The sequence below is a fragment of the Mesoplodon bidens genome (genome assembly GCF_964165515.1).
Source record: "Mesoplodon bidens genome assembly, chromosome: 16".
Classification (NCBI taxonomy): domain Eukaryota; kingdom Metazoa; phylum Chordata; class Mammalia; order Artiodactyla; family Ziphiidae; genus Mesoplodon; species Mesoplodon bidens.
The window spans coordinates 6,647,025-6,670,494 of NC_138173.1; the positions used below are offsets into that span (position 1 = coordinate 6,647,025).

Below are 23,470 nucleotides of genomic sequence, written 5' to 3' on the forward strand. Positions count from 1 at the left end.
AAGCGCCAGGAATGTATTAATTTTCTTTGGTTTCTGGTCTCATCTGCTCGTACCCCTTCCCCTTGGTATTGCCTGGGCAAGAGTAAGTTCATATGATAGTGCCTTACTGTCTTCAGTACTGTTTAAATGACATATTCCAACCCAGGCCATCTTCGGAACCATAATAAGGGAAAAACACTTTTTTTCAAAGCAAAGTTTCTTTTTAGAATTTTGGAGCAATTTAGGAAACTTAGTCCCGGTCTTTCTGATTTTGAGGCCAAAGTTTGCACCGTAGGTTGTTTTCTCGATAGTAAGAGATGACAAAAAACAAAAAACCCCTAGAACTAAAAAAGTGATTTGGCAAGATCACAGGATACAACATCAACATGCGAACATCAGTTGTATTTCTGTATAGTAGTGATGAGCAGGTGGGAGCCAAAGTTAAAAATACCGAACTGGGGCTTCCCTGGTGGGGCAGTGGTTGAGAGTCCGCCTGCCGATGCAGGGGACACGGGTTCGTGCCCCGGTCCGGGAAGATCCCATGTGCCGCAGAGCGGCTGGGCCCGTGAGCCATGGCCGCTGAGCCTGCATGTCCGGAGCCTGTGCTCCGCAACGGGAGAGGCCACAGCAGTGAGAGGCCCGCGTACCGCAAAAAAAAAAAAAAATACAGAACTATTTACAATGGCTCAAAAAAATGAAATACTTAAGTGTAAACCTAACAAAACCCATATAGGACTCATGTGCTGAAAACTCTAGAACTCTGATGAAAGAAATCAGAGAAGGTCTAAATCAATGGAGAGACATACCATGTTAAAGAACTGGGAGACTCAATCCAGGAAAGATGTCAATTCCTCCCCCATTGCTAAACGGATTTAGTGCAATGCCTCTCCAAATCCCAGAAAGATCTTTTGTAGATACAGATTCTGTTTTGATGCATTTCTTTTTTACAAGAACATCTGGAACTTCTATGTGATTTGAAAACAATAAATTGACCAGGGAAATGGTTTTCCTGTGATACCTGTAGGGACTTTCAGTGCTTTCAATCACGTTTACTGTAAAAATTCAGTGCCTGCCTTCTGTGAGCCAGGCCCCATGCTGAGTGCCTTCTGTTCTCTGTGCCCCGTCATCTCACAGCCACCCTGTGGGGAAGGTGCTGTTAGGATCCTCACTTTACAGACAGGAAAATGGAAGTACCTAGAGAGAATTTACTTGCCCCAGGCCACAAAGCTAGAGGATACAGAAGCAAGATTCAAACGTAGACCCACTTGGGTCCAAAATCTGCTCTGCACTCAGTGTTCCTGTCCCTGTAGGGGTCTCAGGCCAAGTGCCCTCTTAGATAACCCTGCTTTTTGAGAATCTCTGTACTCCTTACATCACTTTACTGCCTAGTTCCCTGCCAGGCTCTGTCATGAGGATCCCCAGTCTACACTCCGGTTCCAGCTAGAGAGCTGCACCCAAGGACTGTTCCAAATTACCGGCTAGAAGGGAACATTTGATACGTTTCAGAATAACTTTTTTTCTTGAAATTTTTATTTAAAAGAGACTCTCCCATCTGGCAGAGAAGGATGACTCTAGAAGTATTGTTGCTTGACTTGCAAGTGGGAGAAATGGATTTTGAAATGACACATCACTTTTCTTAGGTGTCAGGGGAAGTAGGTCACTTTAGAGTGTTTATCATAATATTTGAGAAAAGCTGGCATTGAAAAATGAGAAGTTGAATATTGAGTAGTTCTCTGAGCAAAGACTAGAAATGGACTGCTGAAATATTTTCTGAGATAGACCATAGCTTTTTTATATAGTTTCTTTTTTCCAGTGTCTCCCTAAGGTAAGTTTTATTTTAATGGTCAATTGTAGCTTGATAAAGGGAGCAATTTAGTCTTTATGGTATATACATTGGCTTCATTTATTGCAACGTCTTTCTAGATATAAACACAGGAAAGCTCTAACCTCCTTGAGTTCTAGAAACAGCGACTGGAGTGATCTAGAGGCCCTTAGTAAGTAAAATAGTATAATAGATGAACATGAATGTTTAAAAGCCTCCATCTACCTTTAAGGCTGTTAAACAAAAGAGAAAAGTCCAATCCCCTCTCTGTAGCAATCAGTAAAGAATAAACAATGTCACAGAAGTGTTGGATCCCCTCTAAGCTAATGGAGGAGAAATTACACAAATACATTTGACTGGAGACTTCGGCATCGCATCCAAAGTGGTTTCTGGCAACATCTCCCAGTTAGGAGCCCGTGGCTTCCTTTTGCACACAGACCAGGTCCTGACTGCAGAATTTCATAAGTCCGTTACTAAACTGCAGTTGCCGGCTAAATGTTTTCTGAAGAATTTGGGGTGACGTGATCGCAAACACAGGCTGACACGTTACACGCCAGTATAACTGCTGTTAGCATGTTTACTACAGGGACCATCCAGCCCTCGGTAACAGGAGAGGCTGCCTCAGCCCTGGTCATCACCCCTCAGCCCCATAAATGGTTCCTGGCAGTGATTCCCTCCATCAGGCTGTAAACTCATGGGCAGTTTCAGAGTCTGTGCGCTGCTTAAAGAACTCCGCACGTTCTATATAGAGAAACAGGCTGCATAAGAAGTATGAGAATTTCAAGGCCATAAAGGATATAAGAGATCATCCGTGTTGCAGATCCGGGACGACTAGAACAGAGAGGAAGGAAAGGTCCACCACGTTCCGAGCACAGTCGGGTCCTGCTGTCTGTCCCTCCACCCCACCTCGCTCATGCCTTCCTCCTCTTTACTCTCTGTTTCTTGGGAGATTTAATCCACTTCACGCTCTTAATATATTCCATTTAATTCTTCGCTCAGTGATCAATACCTTACATACAGTTTATCTTCAAACCTTCCTTCTGTCTGCATGCTTTCTCTGTCCCCGTGTTCCTGTCTTCTTGCTTTGAACACAGTAAATTAAATATCAACAGTGAGAAAAAGTTTCAAAGAATCACAGGACTTATTGTTCATCTGCCACCCCTCATCCACTGCAGGAATCCCCTCTAAAGTTTCTTGGGCTGATGGCAAGGCTTCGTCTGCACAGGCCCATTCTGGGATGAAAAGCTCACTCTTTACAAAGGAGTTAATACCAGTTTGGGACAGTTTTAATTGTTTAAAAATTCTCTTAGGGCTTCCCTGGTGGCGCAGTGGTTGAGAGTCTGCCTGCCGATGCAAGGGACGCGGTTTCGTGCCCCGGTCTGGGAAGATCTCACATGCCGCGGAGTGGCTGGGCCCGTGAGCCATGGCCACTGAGCCTGCACGTCCAGAGCCTGTGCTCCGCAACGGGAGAGGCCACAACAGTAAGAGGCCCGCGTACCGCAAAAAAAAAAAAAAAAAAATTCCTTAAATCGATCTACAAATTGCCTCTACAGTCTGTGACATTCTGATGGCATTGTCTCTAGCTCATTACAAAGGACAGTGGCTAACGTGTATTACCCCCAACACACCAGGAAGGGCTCCTGCGGTCATCCTCGTGGTGCAGGTGAGGAACCCGAAGGTTACAGAGACCCGAGGTCACATGGGAGTAAAGAGTGGAGCTGGGAGTGCGGAGCTCGTATTCTGACCCCCGACCCTGGAGGATGGGGCCCGCCAGCCCCTTCTCTGCCAGGACGCTGTCCTCCAGGGTCACACCTGCTCTCTGGGCCCCTTTCTCCTTGCTGTTTTCTTACCCCGCTAGGTCCTCTGTCTTCTGTTTCCCAGATGCCTTTCCCCGTCTCACCATCGGAATGGTTATGGGTTACCGTCCGCTCATTTCCACTCGGGTGCTCCCCGGCCCTTGTCCCCTGGAATCTCCCCGCCCTGACACTGCACTGTGCAGGCTGCAGCTGGCACACTGTGCATGTTGTGATGGCCACGCTGCTTCCGTCTCAGGCACATCGGCCTCTCCTGGCCCATGGTAGGCACTGAGTGGTCTTTGTTGAAGGATTGCATTCCCTTCCTTGGCTATTATATACTCTACGACTTAGTTGTTTTTCCCTGGGGTCTCTGATTCCCCGTGGTTAAACCTTAAATGTGCAAAAGCAGTACATTCTTCCTCTCTCTGCTCGGAGATAGAATTATAATTCATCCGATGATTTGCTTTTGGCAGGAGGAGAAGCAAATGGGGACTTGCTGCTTCCCAGCACTGTTAAGTGTTGCTCCTGTGACAGCTCAGCATCTGTACTAGAAGGTACCTGCTGGCTCACCGGGTCTGTGTCCCCGCAGCAGCATCACTGCCCGTCTTCTTGTCCGTCGGCCCCGGCAGGTGCTCTTTGCCCCGAGCCCAGCTCAGGCTCCGGGGAGGGTCCGTACAGGTACTGCCCTCACCCCCAGGAGTGCTGGCCCCTGCCACTGCTGGAGCACTGTCATCGTCTCCAGAGGTCTCCTCCGATGTCCCGGGCCAGGTGTGAAAAGTCCCGGAGAGCCTCCTGATGCCTGTAAGCCAGAACTTACCCCTGTGCTAAGGTCTCTGCTTCTCATTTTTATTTCGCTGTTTTCAGTGCCTCCGTATGAAATCTCTCTCCTGCAACCTGTGCGATGGTTTTTCTCTTTCCACTGTACCGCTCCTGTCAACATACAGATGTGCTGTTGTTTCTACCGTCTTAAAGAAAAACCCCCTCTGTTCATCCTGCTGACACCTCCACCAGCCCTCACCTCCTCTCGAAGCTCCTGGGACACACCAGCAGCCCTTTCCACCTCACTGAACCCGGGTTCTCCCCTTCTTTTTAGCGCCTGGACTTATCATGCTGCATATTGCATTTATTTCTGCCATAGTTGTGCGCTCCATCCATATTGTGTTCACTGCCTGGCATGAGTAGATGCTCGGTAAACATTATTTTCTGAAGGCACAGATACGTAACTGGTGCTTTGCGCGTTCTAGATCTTCTGTCTGTATAAACATGCCCCCTTGGGGGTCTGTCCCTTGAGGGTGGGAGGATCACAGGAAGTGGTCTTTGTCGTATTGGGTGGGTCTCCGTGGCCTGGAGGATTCAGGTCCAATCCTCCCGGCAAGTGCAGGGAAGTCTGATTTTTATCGAATCAGGTGATGACTAGATTGTTATTTTTCTGCTGTTCAGAAGATATTCTCATTTCCTTAGCAAGGTGTTAGAATAATTCTTTCCTCCCACAGAGGGAGCAGTGAAATTTTCAGAGCTCCTTAGAGAATCTTACCGAAGGGCTTTTATTGTCACTGCCGCAAATTGGATTTAGTGGGCCGATTCTTTGTATTTTAGGAATGCTGTCTCCCCGCAGAGTTTCCAGAGCATCTTCCTGCCTCTTAACTCCCGCTCACTGCTTTCTCCTCTGGCACAGCAAGTACTGCGAACTCCAGCTTCTCTGGTAGTGGGCACACAGATTCTGCCACCACAGCAGGAAAGGGGCTTTGTTCTGGAAGCAGCCTAAGGCCTGGCAGCCTCCAGTTAGGCGTGGGGAGGAGGCGCCAGCTAATGTGCTTTCCTCCCTCCCTTCCAGGCTCCCATCCATATCCAGCCCCTCTCACCCCTGGCAGCCCGGGACGCTTCCAGGCCTGTTGAGGGCTGTACCTGGGATGTTTCCATGACTGTTCAGGGCTGTACCTGGGACGTTTCCATGACTGTTAAGGGCTGTTCCTGGGACGTTTCCATGACTGTTGAGGGCTGTACCTGGGACGTTTCAATGACTGTTGAGGGCTGTACCTGGGACGCTTCCAGGCCTGTTGAGGGCTGTACCTGGGACGTTTCCATGCCTGTTGAGGGCTGTACATGGGACGTTTCCATGCCTGTTGAAGGCTGTACCTGGGACGTTTCCATGACTGTTGAGGGCTGTACCTGGGACGTTTCCATGACTTTTGAGCGCTGTACCAGGGCACAGGTTTAGAAAACAGAAGGACCTGGGGTTGGTTCTTCAACTGACCAGCTTCAGGCTACTCACTTAAACCTTCCGAGCTTCAGTTTCCCCATCTGCTAAGTAGGACAGGTGATACTTGTTGATTCTAAGGTGTCCATCCCATCTGGCCAGAGGTGTTGCAGAAGGAAGAGTCCCCATAAGTGGTTGCCGCTGCGTTTCTCTCCTGAGCCGTTAAGTGATGCGCCCAGAATCAAAAGCTTCAGATACCAGGAAGCTGTAAACATCAACAACTACCTCTCACCCCAAGCAAAATAATCCTCTTTCTTCTTAAAAAAATAATAGAAAATTTCATTTCTCACTAAACAAATTTAAACAATGATAGAGACTGAGGAAAAATAAAACTATTTCTAAAAGCCAACTCCCTTTTTTCACTTTGGATGAGTCATTTTTTTTTTTTTAGTAAACAGGAACGAGAAACAGTTAATCAAGATATAGAGGCAGATAGTTTCATTTTAAAAGACAAGCGTGAAGGGATAGGTAAAAAAGCGTTCTGTGTTGGAATGGATATGGAAGCAGAGTTTTCAGATCTCACGGAAGGTCTGCTTTGTCCATCCAGCAGTGCCTGTAGCTTTTAAAGTATTTATCAAGATTATTTTAATATAGGTTTTTTTATTATCATCATCCTTAGAGAGACTCTTCAGTGAGCTGGCTTTGTTTGTTTGTTTGGGCAGCAGGAGTAGGAAGGTGGGGAAGTAAGCAAAGCCTTTGTGATAGTTTTAGCTTTTTATTCTTTTGCATTGGGGCAAGCACACATCCTGTGCTGGACACATGTCAGACAAGGGTCCCTACAAGAGATTCAGAGCTCTGCTGTCCCGCAGGGTCCGGTGCTACGCTGGACTGACCAGGTGTCCGTGGCTGGGGAAAGGCAGTGCCGGGCAGGAGGGATGGGATGCAGAACGAGAGGTCAGAAAAGACTTCGCAGTGCGTCTGGGGACACTTGGAAGGCTCTGGTCCAGGCCAGGCCAAGGAGGGCTGGGGGATGCCAGGGCAGGGAGCAGAATAAGGAGGTGCCGGCATCGGAGAGCGTGCCCGGGAGGAGGGGGCCCTGGGGGCAGGGGAGGACGGACAGGCGGGGAGGGCCTGTGGCCGCAGAGCACAGCAGTTTGGCCACCTGCCCGCTGCGTTCGCTCCGGCCAGCTTGGAGCAGAGATGGAACGGGCCTGGGCAAAGGCGCAGGGACCGTGTCAGCCGCTCCCGAGCTCCTTGTCGCTTGGACCCCAGAATGACGTTTCCAGCGTAGACTGTGGTGAAGCCTTACCTCATGCCGTTCTAGGCTTGAAAATGGTTTATGTGAGACGTGTTAAGTGCTAAAGATTAAAATATGTGCTACAAAAATAGGTGCCTACAGACTTGCCTGTCTTACTTTGAATTGTCCCAGAATTCAGTCTGAATTCTTAAAAGTGAAAAAATACTGTTTGTCTTTTCTGAGTACACTTGAGGCAAGGAACTCGTTGTGTTAACAACTGCTGAACTTCTCCAGCACTAAGATTAATTCCAGAGATGGAAAATAATTCTAGGTGCTGCTCGGCAAATAACATCAACAGTATTCTTTTTTTTGAAAGCAGAACCTACTGGTTCTGCTTTAAAATTCTACCTTGTATTGATTTCCCTTTGGACCGTATTTGTGTTCTAAGCACAGTTCAGGGCTAATGTGTCCGTCAAGCTGTGAATAAACAGTTTCTGTGCATTTGTGTGCCGGTGCCCCAAGCTCTCCAATCAAAAGGAGGCACTTGGAGTGTTGTTTCAAATTTATAAACAGTGCATCCTGAGGTTCGCTTCCTGGGTTTTTTATCTGAGGGCATCATTGAGCTATTATAATATAAAATAATGTGCTAGGTAGTCTACTGAGGCTTTTGCGTTTTACATTTTAGTTCAGCTGGGTGCCCATTTTAGTGCGTGCCTACTGTGTACACGGCGGGGGGCTTCAGTAGGAATGGCAGTAAAAAGTGAGCTCTCCCTACTCTCCAAGTGCTCCGTGTTGTAGACAGAATGAAACACAGTCTCTGTTGCTTGTTGTTCTTTTTAATCTCTCATGATTTTCATCAGAGCTCAGCTAACTTTGATGGATCTGCAGTCGCTGGTGTCAAGAAAGAAAAGTAAATTAATGGAACTGAGTTGATAAACATTTCACCTTCTCTGCTTGTGCATTTAAGCTGTAAGCAAGTAACATGATTATTTGATGTAAGAAAAAGTTTAAGCGATTTCTTGTCCTCCTCTTCCTGCTAGGAGAAGCCGGTACTCAGCAGTGAATGGCCAAGAGAGTAGATCTTAGAGCTTCGGGACTAAACTACAAGTAGTGTGGCTTCCTAATGTAAATGCACTTACATTATTTAAATGTAAACCATTTAGAACTACATCACACCCATCTTTTTAAGAGCTGGAATGAGGGTGTGACATGGAGAGGTGGACCAAGGGGTAGGTATGCAGATCAGGTGTGGAGCCCTCAGCCACCTGGTAGCCAAGTATCTTAGACAACTTTGTTGGTGTCTTTGGACATGACTTTCCTCATCTGTAAAGTTGGGATAATAACACTTGCTTTAGAGATGTTGGTGGGATTGAATCGTAAAACCTTTAAAATGCATTAGTACAGTTCTCTGTGCATTTAGTACATCATATGTGCTTAACAGGAAATGGTCATTATGAACAGGTTAATTTTTTTTTTTTTGGCGGTACACGGGCCTCTCACTGTTGTGGCCTCTCCCGTTGCGGGGCACAGGCTCCGGACGCGCAGGCTCAGTGGCCATGGCTCATGGGCCCAGCCGCTCCGCGGCGTGTGGGATCTTCCCGGACCAGGGCACGAACCCGCGTCCCCTGCATCGGCAGGCGGACTCTCAACCACTGCGCCACCAGGGAAGCCCATGTCACCGTTTTAACATATATTTATTTCAGAGTATTTACACACATATGTATTTACACATGTATTCACACACATATTTAATACATACTTATTTCACTAGAAATTGAAAATATTTTCACAAATAAAGGTTCTGTCTATATTGCCACCCTGCTACGGCTGCCATAGAGTATGTACAAGTTTACACAGCCAAAGAAAAATGCAAATTGCGGGTGCCTACAACCCATGTCAGTGGGACAGCCAGATGCCGGGTCCCCAGATCCACGCAGCCCCGGATTCTGTTTGGGGTACCACTCGCAAGTACTTACCCTCTTGCTGGTACAGGGGGATCAGAACCCTTGTAAGGGAGTAATTGTGAGGATGGATGAGATGGGGCGTGTGAGCCCTGCACGGTGTCTCCGTGAGCTGCTACTAAAGTTCACAATCCTCGAGTTTGCTGAGATGTCATTGCTGCTGCTAGAAGGTACTCCTGGTCACCCTAACTGGGGAGCCAGCTAACTCTTAGCCTCACGTTAACGAGCAGTTCTCCCAAAGCCTGGGACCTGAATGGGCTAGCCTGTGCAAAGGGCCGGGGCGCTCACTGAGAGTTTGGCTGTGCCTCGCACGTTCTCACAGCCGAACACAGAGCCGAGTGAAGCCCCCTCCAGGAGAGGCCAAAGAGGCCGTAAATGGGATCACTTATGTTTGTTTGGACAAGGCAAGCAGTCCTATTGGAACTCTGTCATTAGGAATTCTAGTCACCCTGCTCTTCATTACTTGTCGTTATTTCCATCAAGCAAGCCATCGTATTTCCAAACGATTTTTGGTGCTGGCTTCTGAGATCTCGGGTGCAGGGCAGGGCTCCCCAACATTGACACAAGCTGGTGGCCCTGTTATAGCAAAACTTTCTCTGCCTTTGGCCACGGAAGACTGTTGAACCAGAAATGTGATTTTTTTTTTTTCTGATTCTCGATTTCATTTTACCTGTAATTGTCTTAAATAAGAGTAGGGCATTTTAAAAGAAACCCATGACATTTCTTTTTAGAATGGACTTACTTACAAATGAAAATGAAGCCTGTGAACGAGTTTTCTAAATGACCTTGGAGAATGACATCCAAGTCAAGACTCCATCGCAGATTGCGATTTGACCGGCGCTTTTTCTCCTATCAACCTTAGGTTTGATTTCATTTTTAATAATGGCTTTATTATTTTCTCTAGGCTGTTTCACTCGCACAACTGTTTGCTTTGAAATTTGAAACCACATATTTTTGTTGTAGCTCAAATAAAAACGGGGTCACACAAGTGACCTTGTAGATAGAAACTGCCTGGTCGACCCACTTTGACAGAAATAGCACACACGCTCTCACCTGAGACCAGTGGAATCATTTTAAGACAAAAGATCATTCAGTGACCGTTAAGCTTGAAACCTGATGACGGGGGATGAAATGTAACAACAGCTCACGTCGCCAGACCAGACGCGATGCTACACACCGGCCCTTCAACGCGCTCCCTCGCGGAATTCTCATGGCAGCCCCAGCACACGGAGGCGTCATTACGGTGAGCGTACCGTCAGGAGGAAACTGAGGCACACCGAGCTCAGGGAACGTGCCCAGGGTCGCAGAGCTGTGAGTGGCCGGGCTCCGGAGTAAACGCGTTTGACCTTGAACCCTGGACCTGGCTCTGGACTGAGGGGCTCCGCGTCAGCAGGCGGACAGACAGAAACCCCGAAGGATGCCACCTGGACCGGTTCTACTGTCTGGCCTGGATTCATTCGGGGATGAACAGGAAGCGAGTGACCTCTCTTCTCAGGCCCTAAGAACGCACCCTGAATTCTCCTCTCGACACGACCCGTAGCCTCTTCAGGTTCATCTTAAATAATTCAAAGTCCCCGGGTCAGTTTCATGCATGAACGACTGAAAACCTCCAGCCTCTCACCCTGTTTCAGCTGGGCTGCCCGCTCTCCCAGCTCAGGCCTGTGTTGGCTTCGAAACCCCGGTGGAGGAGGGGGCTGAATAAACCTTGTGGGTCTCCCAGCTCCTTCCCGGCTCTGTATTAGGCATCGCTTCTAACCTGGGGGCAGGTCCATGGGGGTCTGTGGACGTGTGGGGGGACGATGACAGGGGTCCTCTTCTCGGCCCTGACACCTGTCATTCCCTGGGCATGGGGGAGTCCGGAGCTCGTTCTCTTTGGGAGCTTTCGGGTTCCCTGGGGGCAGCCACACATCTCTCACTGCTGGGGGTGCTCATGGCCTCCCCCTCAGTGCAGGGCTCTTGGCTTTCTAGAGGTGGGCGCCTCTTTGGGCTCAGTTCCTTTTAAGATAACCCTAGACCACTTCTCCCCAAGTTCACGTGTGGCCTAGGAAACCCTTGTACTCGTGGAAACGCAGCTTCCTCTGGCCCATGTCCTGGGTGGAGGGTCCAGCACAGACTCTTTCTTTAGACCTCTCAGACTCCAGCTACAGCCAGCCTCCGTCAGCTCCAGGAGACCTGGGTCAGGCCCTCTGGAGGTGGGAAGGGTTCCTGAATCCAGCCTTCTGTCTGGGGTGCGGGTCGCCGCACGCCAAGGTCCAAACCACAGCTCTGAGCAAAGAGCTGAGTCAGCCCCGATACCGGCTCCTTGGGTGGCATTGTCTCCCACGCCTTCTCTGCTCCCTGACATCACGGCGATGTGCTGCGGGTAACGAGTTGTACCCCCTCCGTGCTTCCCTGCAGATTTGCTCAGTTCACAGTGCCACCTGGAGGCTGCTGCCGTAATACAGTACACGACTGTCAGGAATTTCCTCGCGTTTATCAAAACGCCTGTGCAAGTGTGTGCTGCTCACCCGTGTGTCCGGCACACCCTAGGAGAGCCCTGGGAGGGCATCACTCCTTGGTCCGTATCCACGAAGGCCTAGAAGGTAAAGTTGGCCTCTCGGCATCTCTTCGCTGTTCCAACATCTATTTCTCTCCTCCGGCTGCATAGAATGGATGTGTCAAAAGAAACAAGGCTTAAAGGACCTGCTGAAAAGTGGACAGATGGGGCTTCCCTGGTGGCGCAGTGGTTGAGAGTCCACCTGCTGATACAGGGGACACGGGTTCTTGTCCTGGTCCGGGAGGATCCCACATGCCGCGGAGCGGCTGGGCCCGTGAGCCATGGCCGCTGAGCTTGCGTGTCCGGAGCCTGTGCTCCGCAACGGGAGAGGCCACAACAGTGAGAGGCCCGTGTACCGCAAAAAAAAAAAAAAAAAAAAAAAAGTGGACAGATGGTGGAACATTTTCCAACAGGTGGAAAATGAAAACCCAGGGCAAGGATTTTTCTATTATGTAACATTTGAAGACCTACTCTAGCCAACTGAAAGAGTAAGCTAAAAAATGACTAGGATACCAGAATCAAAAGTTTAAATGTTGTTAGGACAAGTCCATGGTTTCCAAGAATATACAAAGTGAGAGTGTTGTTGGCAATGGGATTATTTCATTTCCAGCTTGGAGCTGATTGCTGATGGCAACACTGAGGTCAGAAAAGAGAAGATCCAGCCGTCAGGATTATAGATGTTGAGGGATTTCACCAGCCAATAAGCGAGGAGGCACGTCATTCAGTAAATGAAACAAACAACAGGTCCTGAAAGGGCGGTGGTTTTGACTTAACGCTTCCAGATGTGTGGGCCTCTCATTTCTTAGTTTCTGTTCAATTTATCGTGTGCAAATTTAGTCCTTTTTGGATACATGCTTTTGGTACTCCCCCATTTACCTTTGCACTTTTGTTCTTCTCCTTTTGCACTCTTTATAAGTTATTTTCACAGCATAAAAGGAGTTAATAAAGTGAATGGCGTTAGGAAGGGAAGGAAAAGGGAAAATGGTGAAAAACATGGCGTATTAATTAAAATGGATAAGTTAACGTCTTCCAAATGCAGTGCCATTACTTCCTTTAACCTACAGAACTAAGCATTTAATTTAGGAACACACCTTGCTTCTAAATATACTTTTCACGATGGCCACAACATTGTTAGCTATTTGCGATGCGTATTAAGGAGAGGATGAGTTTCCTTCTGAAACCCTGCTGGTTACAGTCGTCTCGGGCAGAGGGAGGGCAGATGTGTGAACGTGCACAGCTGGTTCGGGGGGGGCCGCCGTTGTTCCGTTTGGCTCAAGCCTGGGCTGCAGAGGAGGAAGCGAGGGAAGATGAGACTAGAGTGTGTGCTTCTTGCCCACACACCACGTGTCAGCAGTCAAGCAGGAAGCCCGGAATCCCTCCACAACCAGACCGACACCAAGTTCGGCCCAGTGCAGGTCTTAAGCATCTCTTGAAATTGTCCACACTTCTCTCCATCCCCAGAGACCCCCTCCTCATTAGGGTGACGTGAGTGAGAAGTGCCTCTGTGCCCTTATTTAACTTTCTCAAGTGCCCTGAATAGGTAGGTGGTATCATTATCCCCATTTTAGAGATGGGAAACCTGAGGCCCAGGGTGGAGAAGTGACCTGCCCAAGGCTACTCAGCCCTTACGGCGCAGAGCCAGGATTCGGACCCACGGGCCGTGCCCGGGGGGCCTCCGCTCAGTGCCCACTGCCTCTCCCTCCCCTGGGCAGCTCTGCCCAGCCTCTCTGCAGCTGTTTCTTCTCCCCCTCTCGTCCTGGTCCCTCCCCACAGCCAGGGGAGCTCTTACAACTCCAGACCTGGCCCTGCACTGATGCATGATCACCCTCCAGGGCTCCCCCATTGCTCTGCATGAAATCCAAAGTCCACCTGCTCCACCCTCACCCCAGTAGGTCTGTCCCCGTCCCCCCGCCACCAGCACGGCTGTCAGGTGTGTTTCAGGTTTCCTGAATGAACCACGAACTCAGTGGAGGGCTTCCCTGAGGACGGAGGCCCCGCGTCCGTGCCTTTACTCGGGTTCTTCCCTCCCGCTCTGCCATCTGACTCCCGAGAAGTGGTTGGTGGGGAAGTGCATTGTGACAGTCCTGCCACACTGATCAACATTATTTAATTAATATTCACTGTATGTATTTTGAATATTTTTTTCTAAATTGCCATGACTTTTCTGTTTCTTTACATCTTACACGTAATTGCTCAGTCACTAGGTACTAATCAATTGATTCAACCCAGCCCACACCTCAGTAAGCTGAATTAGATTCAGCGCTCTTCGATTTTGAGTGCTTTTCTCTTACATTTGTAAAGAATTCAAAAGCTAATGGTGTCATCTGAGACTTCATCCTTACTTCAATTATAAGGAGGTTTCTCTGCTCTTAAATGGGAAAAACCAAGAATACAGTTATGAAGGTGGACCCAGTCAAGTTGGAATCTTACGGCTAAAGTCAGTAAGCACAGATGCTGTTCCCCCCAAAATTAGAAAGCAACATGGGACAAGTTTGCCCAGATTGTAAATGTTTTGTGGTCTGAAACTAGAAGAATCGGTTCTTCCAGAGCTCTTACTAACCTCAAAGGTAAATTGCTTCTTTTGCTCTTTGTCTCCAAGAGTGTTTGAGCGGGGCTTCCCTGGTGGTGCAGTGGTTAAGAATCCACCTGCCAATGCACGGGACACGGGTTCAGGTCATGGTCTGGGAAGATCTGACATGCCGCGGAGCAACTAAGCCCGTGTGCCACAACTACTGAGCCCGCAGGCCACAACTACTGAGCCTGCGCTCTAGAGCCCACAAGGCACAACTACTGAAGCCCACGAGCCACAGCTACTGAAGCCCACATGCCTAGAGCCCGTGCTCCACAACAAGAGAAGCCACCGCCATTAGAGCCGCAACGAAGAGTAGCCCCCGCTCGCCACAACTAGAGAAAAGCCCATGAGCAGCAACGAAGACCCAATGCAGCCAAAAAAAAAAAAAAAAAAAAATGTTTGAGCAGAAAGCATTTTCAAGCTCACCGGATTCAACACATTCACTTTCATAGATGAGATCTAGGCACCGAGATTTTAGGTGACTCAGAGTGGAATTAGTCAGACTCCCTCTTTAAAGCAGTATTTCACCTTTTTTCTGCCATAACACATGAGAAATGACCAGTTTTCACATATTTGAGAAACTTCTACAGGTGAATCTGTTCATTCCCAGGGTGCTTGCTGTAACTGCAGGACTCTCTTCCTGCCTGGAATGTAAAGATCAATTAGGAGTTAATTGTCCGTTTCTCTTTACCAGAAGCACATGGCCCACGGTGTTTTCTATGATTGAATCTTAAAATCAAGAGACACCACACAGAAATCTGGGTTTGCTGTGTCAACTGTGAAAGCCATTCCCCGCGGCAGCCCCGTAGCTGGAGGCCCCTTCACGCAGGCCACAGTCACCGTGATCCGACTGACCTCGGAGGCACCGAGGCTCACGTTGCCTGGGTTACAGGAAATTGGCTTTAAGCCTCTTTCACATAAACTGTGTGTACGGTGGCTCACTTTCTATCCCTCACTGCCCCCAGGGTTGTCAATGCTCTGAGACCAGCGTGCTGGGTCTCCCCAGTGTCGCCCACCGGCCCAGGTCCTGGTCTCTACCTAACTGCCCCCATGAGCAGCTGGCAGATTTGAAGTTAGACGGATCCAGGCCACTTTGGTTTTGGAAGTTTCAGTTCTCTGGGATTGCTGTTTCCATGTCCCCAAAGCCCCAGACTTTTACTCATGTAAGAGACAAGAAAGCCTGGCTCATGTTCTCCGTGCCAGCTTCTAGCACCGACTCTGATGCCCGCTGGAACAAGAGTGAGATTCTTCCCATTTCCTCTTGCCACTCAAAGGCTGGACCAGCTCCCCGGGCATCACCTGGGGTCTGGTGAGAAATGCAGAGTCTGGGGTGCCCAGCAGATCCCCGGATGCACAGGCACATTCAAGTTTGAGAGGCATCCCTAGAGCCAGCAGGAGTCACCATGTCTTTGCCCCCGTGTCCTCTGCCCCTGGCTGGCTCTGGGCCCCATCCGCCCTCCCCACGCAGATAACATGACCCCTCTGGCCCTGGTCCTCCATCGGGAAGGAGCTGCTGTGGGAGCTCTGCCCACGGTGACCCCCGCCCGGGCTGCTGTTGAGTTCACGTTGCCCTGACTCGGAGGGCAACTCTGTCCCTCGGTTCTGCCACATTTTTTTCTCCATTTTATGCTTTCATGAAATTTTTAAATGGATATTCAGTGGGGTAGGATGTAGGCAAAAAGGTCTGTGAATGGAAGCTCCCCTCAGGCTTGTGTTCTCTCTCCTTAGCCCTCCATCAGGGATCAAGCAGGGCCGGATAATTACTTCTGTGGATGAAACCTCACGTGGCTGAGGTCGCATTTTTCTGAAACAAGATGAAGAGGCATAGAGGCCCCTTCAGGCCTGCTCCCACCAATGCCCAGGGCTGTCCTGATGTCAGGGGCCTGGGCAAGGCTGCCATCAGCAGAGGACCATGTGCCTGGTGCTCCCTGAACACAGGCCATGGTTATCATATTTGTGACATCACGATGTAGCTCCAGGTTTCCAGATGTCTTGAATGTACCTGGTCTGCATCACACCAAAGTCTACGCTCCAAAACTCCGGGTGGGTCTGTACAGCTCCGTCCCAGCCAACACTGTTTGAACATCAAAACGTAAAAGAGCAGAAGTTAAGGATTATGTCACAATTAAGAGAAGGAGCAGCCTTTGCCACCTTCATTATTTTTGAAGTAGTGCATTGGCTAAAACAGGTAGAAAACATCAACTGTACCGTGTTATTATCCTGTAGCACCCAACCAGTTCCTACAGCTTTTTCCGTGGCTTTCCAGCCTTCTAATAAGACGCTTTCCTTCCCACCTCCGGGAGTTTAAATTAGAACGTTTCAGCTGTGACCACGGTCATTTCTAAACATCATCAGTGTGTTGACAGTTATTAGGGAAATTGGGAATGACAAAGGAAAGACAGACGGAAGAGGGGTAGAAACAGAAAGGAAATGGAGTGTAAATTAGTTACAAATGATTACGGTTTTTCTGGGCTTCCCCGGTGGCGCAGTGGTTGGGGGTCTGCCTGCCGATGCAGGGGACACGGGTTCGTGCCCCGGTCCGGGAAGATCCCACATGCCGCGGAGCGGCTGGCTCCGTGAGCCATGGCTGCTGAGCCTGTGTGTCCGGAGCCTGTGCTCCGCAACGGGAGAGGCCACAACAGTGAAAGGCCCGCGTACCACAAAAAAAAAATAATAAAATAAAATTAGTTACAAATGATTACTGTTTTTCTAACATAAACTGTCATGCTGGTTCTGTGTCTAGTAACTGCTTCCTCAGGTGGATGGCGTGCACAGTGGGGGTGCTTGGAGGGGCCGTCCTCTGGCTCTGGCCTCTGTTCACCCATTCTCAGGCCTTCTTTTCCGTGAAGACGGAAAGCAGGGCGGAAGGAAGACGAGCTTCCCGGGAAATGCTTCCTAGAAAGTAGCCTGGGAGTCCTCAGTCCTAAGAGTGCAGAGAGATGACTTTCATTGAGTTCTGAGCGGCACCAAAGTCCCCCTGGACAGACAGCTCGGCACACTGGAAAGTCGGTCAGTAGCGGTGGCCGTTTGGGGCTTCCGGTCCGACTATGATGGAATTAGAAAATAACACAGTCGTGCGGGCCAGCGTGCGCTTTACCGCTAGTGACCGTCACGTGATAACTACAACTCATCATGTGAAGAACCTTCTCCTAAGAACAGTGAATGCCGGAAGCATAGAAGAGTTCACAGGCCAGTATTCCCGTGGGCCCTTTTTGAAACTGGAAATAACTCACTGGTCCTTAGCCCCTCAGGGCCACGTGCTTTTAGAGGGAGGAGGACTAGTGGGAATCTCGTCCAAGCACTCATGTCACAGGTGAGGAGCGAAGGCCCCAGCGGAAGGGGCGGAGGCTCTACCTCCTGCCACCCGCTGGGCCATCTTCCCACTTGCTGGGGGTGTGCCCCGGTCCTTGGGCACAACGGTTACCGGCACAGATTTCCGTGGTGTCCTTCACTCTGCCCCTGAACCTGCTGGCACTGTCCCCTCCATGGACACATTTTGGAAGCGCAAAGGTAACCAGTGAAGATGTTATATGCGCTCGGGAGAAACAAGGCCCATCCTGGGGGCTCTCAGGTGCCCTGGGGGAGATCCAGCGGGGTTGCCTCGGGGCCTGGGCTCCGCTGCCTGCCCTGGCTCCAGCCCCCTCCTGGAGGACCAGGCTCGTCCTCGGGGTGAGAGGTACCCAGGGTGGTGGATGAGCAGACCTGAGGATCCGCAGAGGAATCCGCACTCCTTCTCTGGTATTTCATTCAGAATATGTTCAAAGAAACAATCTTACTTCATCTTCATGAGAGGAGGTGATTTTTTAAACTAAATTGAAGTACCATAATAGAACCGCACAATTAAAGGAAATCATTACGGAGGAATTGCCTTGGGGCTTCTTACATCTTGCATAGGAAAATCTTTTTATGAGAACGAATCCTTTTGCAGATTACCAAAATGGTCTCTAACGAAACAGGACGATGGGTGTACTTAGAGATTAAGAGTTTTAAAAGATGTTAAGGAAAAATATCAGCCCCCCGCCCCAAGCTTATTTTAAGACACTTCATTTTCTTCCGGTGAAAGCAGATCATTTTATAGTAATACCGCTTTATTTTGTAAATTAGTTATTTGACAAGTTAGTTGACTACATTATTCTCTTAATACTCCTAATTACAACCAAAGATGCTGAAAAGGTCTTTCACCAGTGCTTTGGAAGGCTGATGCGTTCATCAGTGCTCTCTGCCAGCAGTGACAGGCAGAGAGGTGGTTGGACTTCAGAGGGCTGCAGAGATAAATGTTTCACTGTTATGCTCTAAGTAGAAAGCCTCCCTCAAGATTTATATTGGGAGTATTGATGAGTGTTTCCTTATAGTGGGCTTGGGTGGGGGCGTGAGGGAGTCAAGTGGTTCAGAAAGCCATAAATAAGCCCCATGAATGCTTACCCATTATACAACTTTTCCATAAAGTAACATATTTAGGTATGATTGACACCTCAAGATTGTGTTCTTAGTTCTCTAGGGGATCTGGGAAAATACATAGCACAAAGCAACTTGATTCTGCTCATTGTGTGAAAAATGTGTGGAGCATTGATAATCAGAGTATCTATTTATATGGTTGATCTAGAAGTATTTCTAGGCTTTCTGTTTGGTTTTTGTTTGTTTTAGTTAAAAAATAAGCTTGTGTTTAATGGGTTGAACTTCATACACATTCCATTAGCAGGTGAATGTGTTTTCAAATATATTGGTTGGCAAAAATAAGATAAAAATGTTGACTTTTAAAAAAATATTTTCGTGTTTACTGCCGTTTCTCGCCCACCTTTTCAGTTTTTGAAGAGTTGGGTGCTTGTTGAAGTGTTAGGAGAGATTGACAGAAGTCTGAAGGTTTGCTTCATTGCAAAGGAGGCATATTAGACGTCACCGATGCTGTAGCCTAAAGCAGCAAAGGGATTCTCAGGAACCCACTGGCATTTCAGGAACTGGGAACGACCCGCATTTCTGCACTCGTCTAGCGTTTCCGGGGTTTGGGTACAAGCGATGCCAGCCGGGCGTGATCGGGAGGCGGGTCTCCCCGCTGGGAAGGCGGCGGGAGGAGTTGGCGCGTGGGAACCCTCTGCCGCTCTTTCTCCGAGCGCGGGGCGCGGGCCTCGTGCGGCCGCCGGGATCGCCTCCCGCCCGGGCGGGCGGCGGGGTGCCCTGGGGCGGGGGCGCGCGGCTCCGCTGTTGCTGCAGCCGTGATGTCACTCGCCCATCCTAACCCGCGGTTGGTTGTTGTGTGTTTCAGCTCTGCCTGCAGTCGAACACAAAGACCTGGCGGAGACTCCCACATCCTTCGGGGAGGAGAAAGGAGGCGGCGAAGCAGCTGAAAGGAACTTGGGGGCTTGGGGCCTTTCCGCACCGGGCGGCCGGCGAGGCGGCGAGGAAACGAAAGCCACGGGGCGGTGAACGAGCCGGGAGATGAGGCGCTGCCGCCGCTGCTGCTGCCGCCGCCGCCGCCGCTGACACTCGGTTCCGGACCGTCCGCTGCCCTTTGTGCCGCCCGCACATGTGTCTGCCCGGCGCATCCGGAGGCGCGCAGACGAGCATCCACCACGGCCGCCGGGGAGAGAGCGCCCGCCATGCCCACGGAGAGCCTACAGACAGGTAGCATGGTGAAGCCGGTCAGCCCCGCCGGCACCTTCACGTCGGCCGTGCCCCTGCGCATCCTCAACAAGGGGCCCGACTACTTTCGCCGGCAGGCGGAGCCCAACCCCAAGCGACTCAGCGCCGTGGAGCGGCTGGAGGCCGACAAGGCCAAGTACGTCAAGAGCCAGGAGGTCATCAACGCCAAGCAGGAGCCCGTGAAGCCGGCCGTGCTGGCCAAGCCCCCCGTGTGCCCGGGCGCCAAGCGCGCGCTCGGCAGCCCCACGCTCAAGGGCTTCGGCGGCGGCGCCAAGAGCGAGGGCGGCGCGCCGCGCGAGACCCTGAAGCTCGAGATCCTCAAGAACATCCTCAACAGCTCGGAGGGCTCGAGCGCGGGCTCGGGCCACAAGCACGGCGCGCGGAACTGGCCGGCGCCGCGCGCCGACGCGGCCGAGCTGCACCGGCACTCGTTCGCCGAGTCGCTGCGCGTGCGCCCCACGCCCGGCCGCGGCAGCCCGCAGGAGGGCGGCTCGCACGTGGGCCGGCGGCCGCTCGAGCCCGCCCCCGACTCCTTCCTGCACGTGTCGCACAGCTCCTCGGACATCCGCAAGGTGACGGGCGCCAAGCCCCTGAAGGCCATCGCCTGCAGCAGCTCCGCCCCGCCGCTGCCCCCCAAGCCCAAGGTCGTCGCCCCGGCCGCGGTCAGGTCCCCCGAGGCCGAGGCGGCCGAGCCGGCCTGCGGGGTGGGCCGGAGACCCTCGCTCCAGCGGTCCAAGTCGGACCTGAGCGACAGGTACTTCCGGGTGGACGCCGACGTGGAGCGCTTCTTCAACTACTGCGGACTGGACCCCGAGGAGCTGGAAACCCTGGGCATGGAGAACTTCGCCCGCGCCAACTCCGACATCATCTCCCTCAACTTCCGCAGCGCCAGCATGATCAGCTCGGACTGTGAACAGTCTCAGGACAGTAACAGTGACCTTAGAAACGATGACAGTGCCAATGACCGGGTGCCCTATGGCATCTCCGCGATCGAGAGAAACGCTCGCATCATCAAGTGGTTGTATAGCATCAAACAAGCCAGAGAGTCGCAGAAGGTGTCCCACGTGTAAGAGGAAGCGCGCGCAGCGGAGGGAGGTGGGGTCTCTGTCCGTGCCTCGGCAGTTATGGAGGTTGTGAGGTCTCCTTGCGGTGTTGTGAGCTTCTCCACTCTCTTTGTGTTGCTTGTTGTGCAATGTCTTTCAAGTTGCATGCCCGCCAACGTGGGGACTGACCTGGCGTCCTCGGCCACCATCGCTGCAGAGCCTGGCCGATCGCTCGCCATCCGCCAAAAGTTCCAGGCCAGATTCACACTAGGGCTTCGATCTTCAGCAAAACTGTTTACAAGGAAAACGGTATATACAACGTCTTCAATATTTATGTGGTTCCTGTGTTTTTATATCCCGCGCTATGGTGTCTTAATTAAAAGTTTTATCCACTGGCTTTTAAGTTGGGAGTAGCATCTTTTTGAAATTAAAAAAAAACAAAAAGCCAATCTGCCTACACTGGAGACCGAAACAGTGGGAAAATAAATGGGGTCTGCTTACCAGACAGATAGTGACTGACCCGAGAGAGAACCGGGCTGGGCTTTCTGAGGAAGAAAGTGGGGACCCCGGTGTCAATCATGTAGGTATTGACATCCGCTCGCCACGTACTCAAGTAAGGGTTGGGGCGACGGTGCTATGTACGTTTTGTGTCCGATTCGGTGTGTACATGTTGGTGGTTCTGTGTAATGCTGACCCCAAGGAAAGACAATCAGATACAATGAAGGTGATTAAATCCGGAGGTTGGGTGTTAGTGGGGTTTGTTGATACTGTTCCGATTTAGGTTGATTCAGAAATTTCCACTGTTAATCTTTTGACAGAATGGCCACCCTAGAGCTGATACTGAATGTCTTTTTTTTTTTTTTAAGTTGGCTTTTTGGTCAAGAACTAATCCCATGCAGATTCTCTTACCTCCCTTTGTTGTTGTTCTTGATAAAGGGAGAGGGGAGTGGGGCTTGGGCAGGTGGGAGCTTTCTGAAGACATGAACACAAACGGAAATAGCAGCCATATCGGTATAGAGCCTCCCATTCACAAGTCAATACCTTTGGTAGCTGAACCAGATCTGAGCAGCGTGACTGTGCCCTGGCGCATATGTTAATCTGTCAGGCTGTGGACCTTTGTTATGCTCTAGGTAACTAGAAACACAACTCTAGGTAGCTTTAACAGCCTGTGGTCCCTAGAGCTGCATATCAGCTTGTTCCTTTTCCCCCATAACCTGTCCTCCAGGTGGTCTAGTTAGGTGTCCATCAGCTGCTGTAGCAGAGAGGTCCACCTACAGTGCCCAGCTTCCTTGCTCTTGTAGACACACTCTGGAGCTCCCAGCAGCACTGCCTTAGGCTTCATCAGCTAATAGGACACTTTCTATGGTGTAAATGCTGTAAGACTTTGTACATACTTCGATTGTTATGAAATCTTTAAGAAGAAAAAAAGGAAAAGTTACTCTAATAAATAGCGCTGGTGCAGGCACTCACGGTGGTGGTTTCTTTGTCCTTTCCTTTGCTCGCTCCATGGAACTTTCACCTTGGACCGTGAGCCAGAAGCAGATTTTTGATGGTCTTGAAGGAGCAGCATTTCATTAAGGTATTTTCGCCATGACACAATTATTCTGAACAGCCGTGTCCTTCATTGTAGTTAGAGCAGTGTGCTTTTTGCTAAACTAGTTTCATCGAGGTTCCTAAAATATGCTGCTGCTGCTTTACTTAGATCACACTTTCAGCATTTTCATCTTTTCTTAAATATCAGAATTTTTCACATCTTCCACCAAACTCTTCAGTTGTAAATATTTGTGAGTTCTGACGGTAGAGACGTACTTTTGAAATTTATAGCCTTGTTCTTATTTGTACAAGTCCAGTGTCATTCACATTACATGTGTTCAGACACTGGTCCACTCATTCATTCATTCACCCATTCCTCTTTCAAAAGGGCGTTCGTTGAGTGATCCCCTTTTCAGGCCTCACCGTTGACCCGGGACTGCTGTGGTCAACAGCACAGTGTTTGCCTCAAGGAACTTAGATTTTCACTTTTACTTTAAGAGAAGAATCATTCCTCTCAATGGACATGTCTTACCTCCTGTTATTAGGACATTGAGTATTCAACAGGTATTTAATGAATCAAGTTATTTGAAGATTAACATTTCTTTTAAAGTTCCATATATCATGTAAAAGTAAAAGAAAGGATTATTTTTAAAGTTTCAGAAACAGAAACGCTGATTCCCAACTCTTACCATTCACAAACGTTTTCCTTTTGAAAATCAAATTTGGTTCCTTGACTTTCCACTAGCTTTGAATTTTTCTGGTTCTCTGCTTAACTTCTAGTTCAACTAGAGCTCTACTTTCCATAAGAAAGACTTTGAAATACTGCTATGAGTGGTGATAGTACAATGCATTCAAGATAATAGGATGAAAGTTTTATATTTTTATATACACATGTTTTCTTCCCTCACCGTTTGGATAGAAATGTGGCCATTTAAAATATTCATGGCTTAGCATTTATATATCCATCTCTTTCTGGGGCTATTGAAATACCTAAGATAGATGGTATTTTCCTAAGGTAACTGGTTTTGGGGGGGAGATGAGTACTTGGCGAATTTAATATCCCTGCCTATGCTGATTTTGTTTGAATCTCCCAACACTTCAAAACCACCTTTAATCTGTGTTCCAACAGATCTATAAATCACCCCACTATAGTTCAG

General features: G+C 49.6%; 1 protein-coding gene across 8 annotated transcripts in view; it reads left to right on the plus strand.

The window, feature by feature from the left end:
• FAM110B (family with sequence similarity 110 member B) overlaps positions 1-21,183 on the plus strand; it is a 130,411-nt gene extending 109,228 nt beyond the window's left edge. For 5 of the 8 annotated variants that reach the window (XM_081258877.1, XM_081258879.1, XM_081258880.1 and 2 more), the window contains one exon: positions 19,361-21,183. In XM_081258877.1, coding sequence (XP_081115003.1) covers positions 19,695-20,807 — 1,113 coding nt within the window. In that variant the 5' untranslated portion in view covers positions 19,361-19,694 and the 3' untranslated portion in view covers positions 20,808-21,183. Of the gene's footprint in view, positions 1-4,070; positions 4,276-19,360 lie in introns of all 8 variants that reach the window. The other 3 variants (XM_081258878.1, XM_081258882.1, XM_081258883.1) reach the window with 1 other exon arrangement.
• The last annotated feature ends 2,287 nt before the right edge of the window (positions 21,184-23,470 follow it).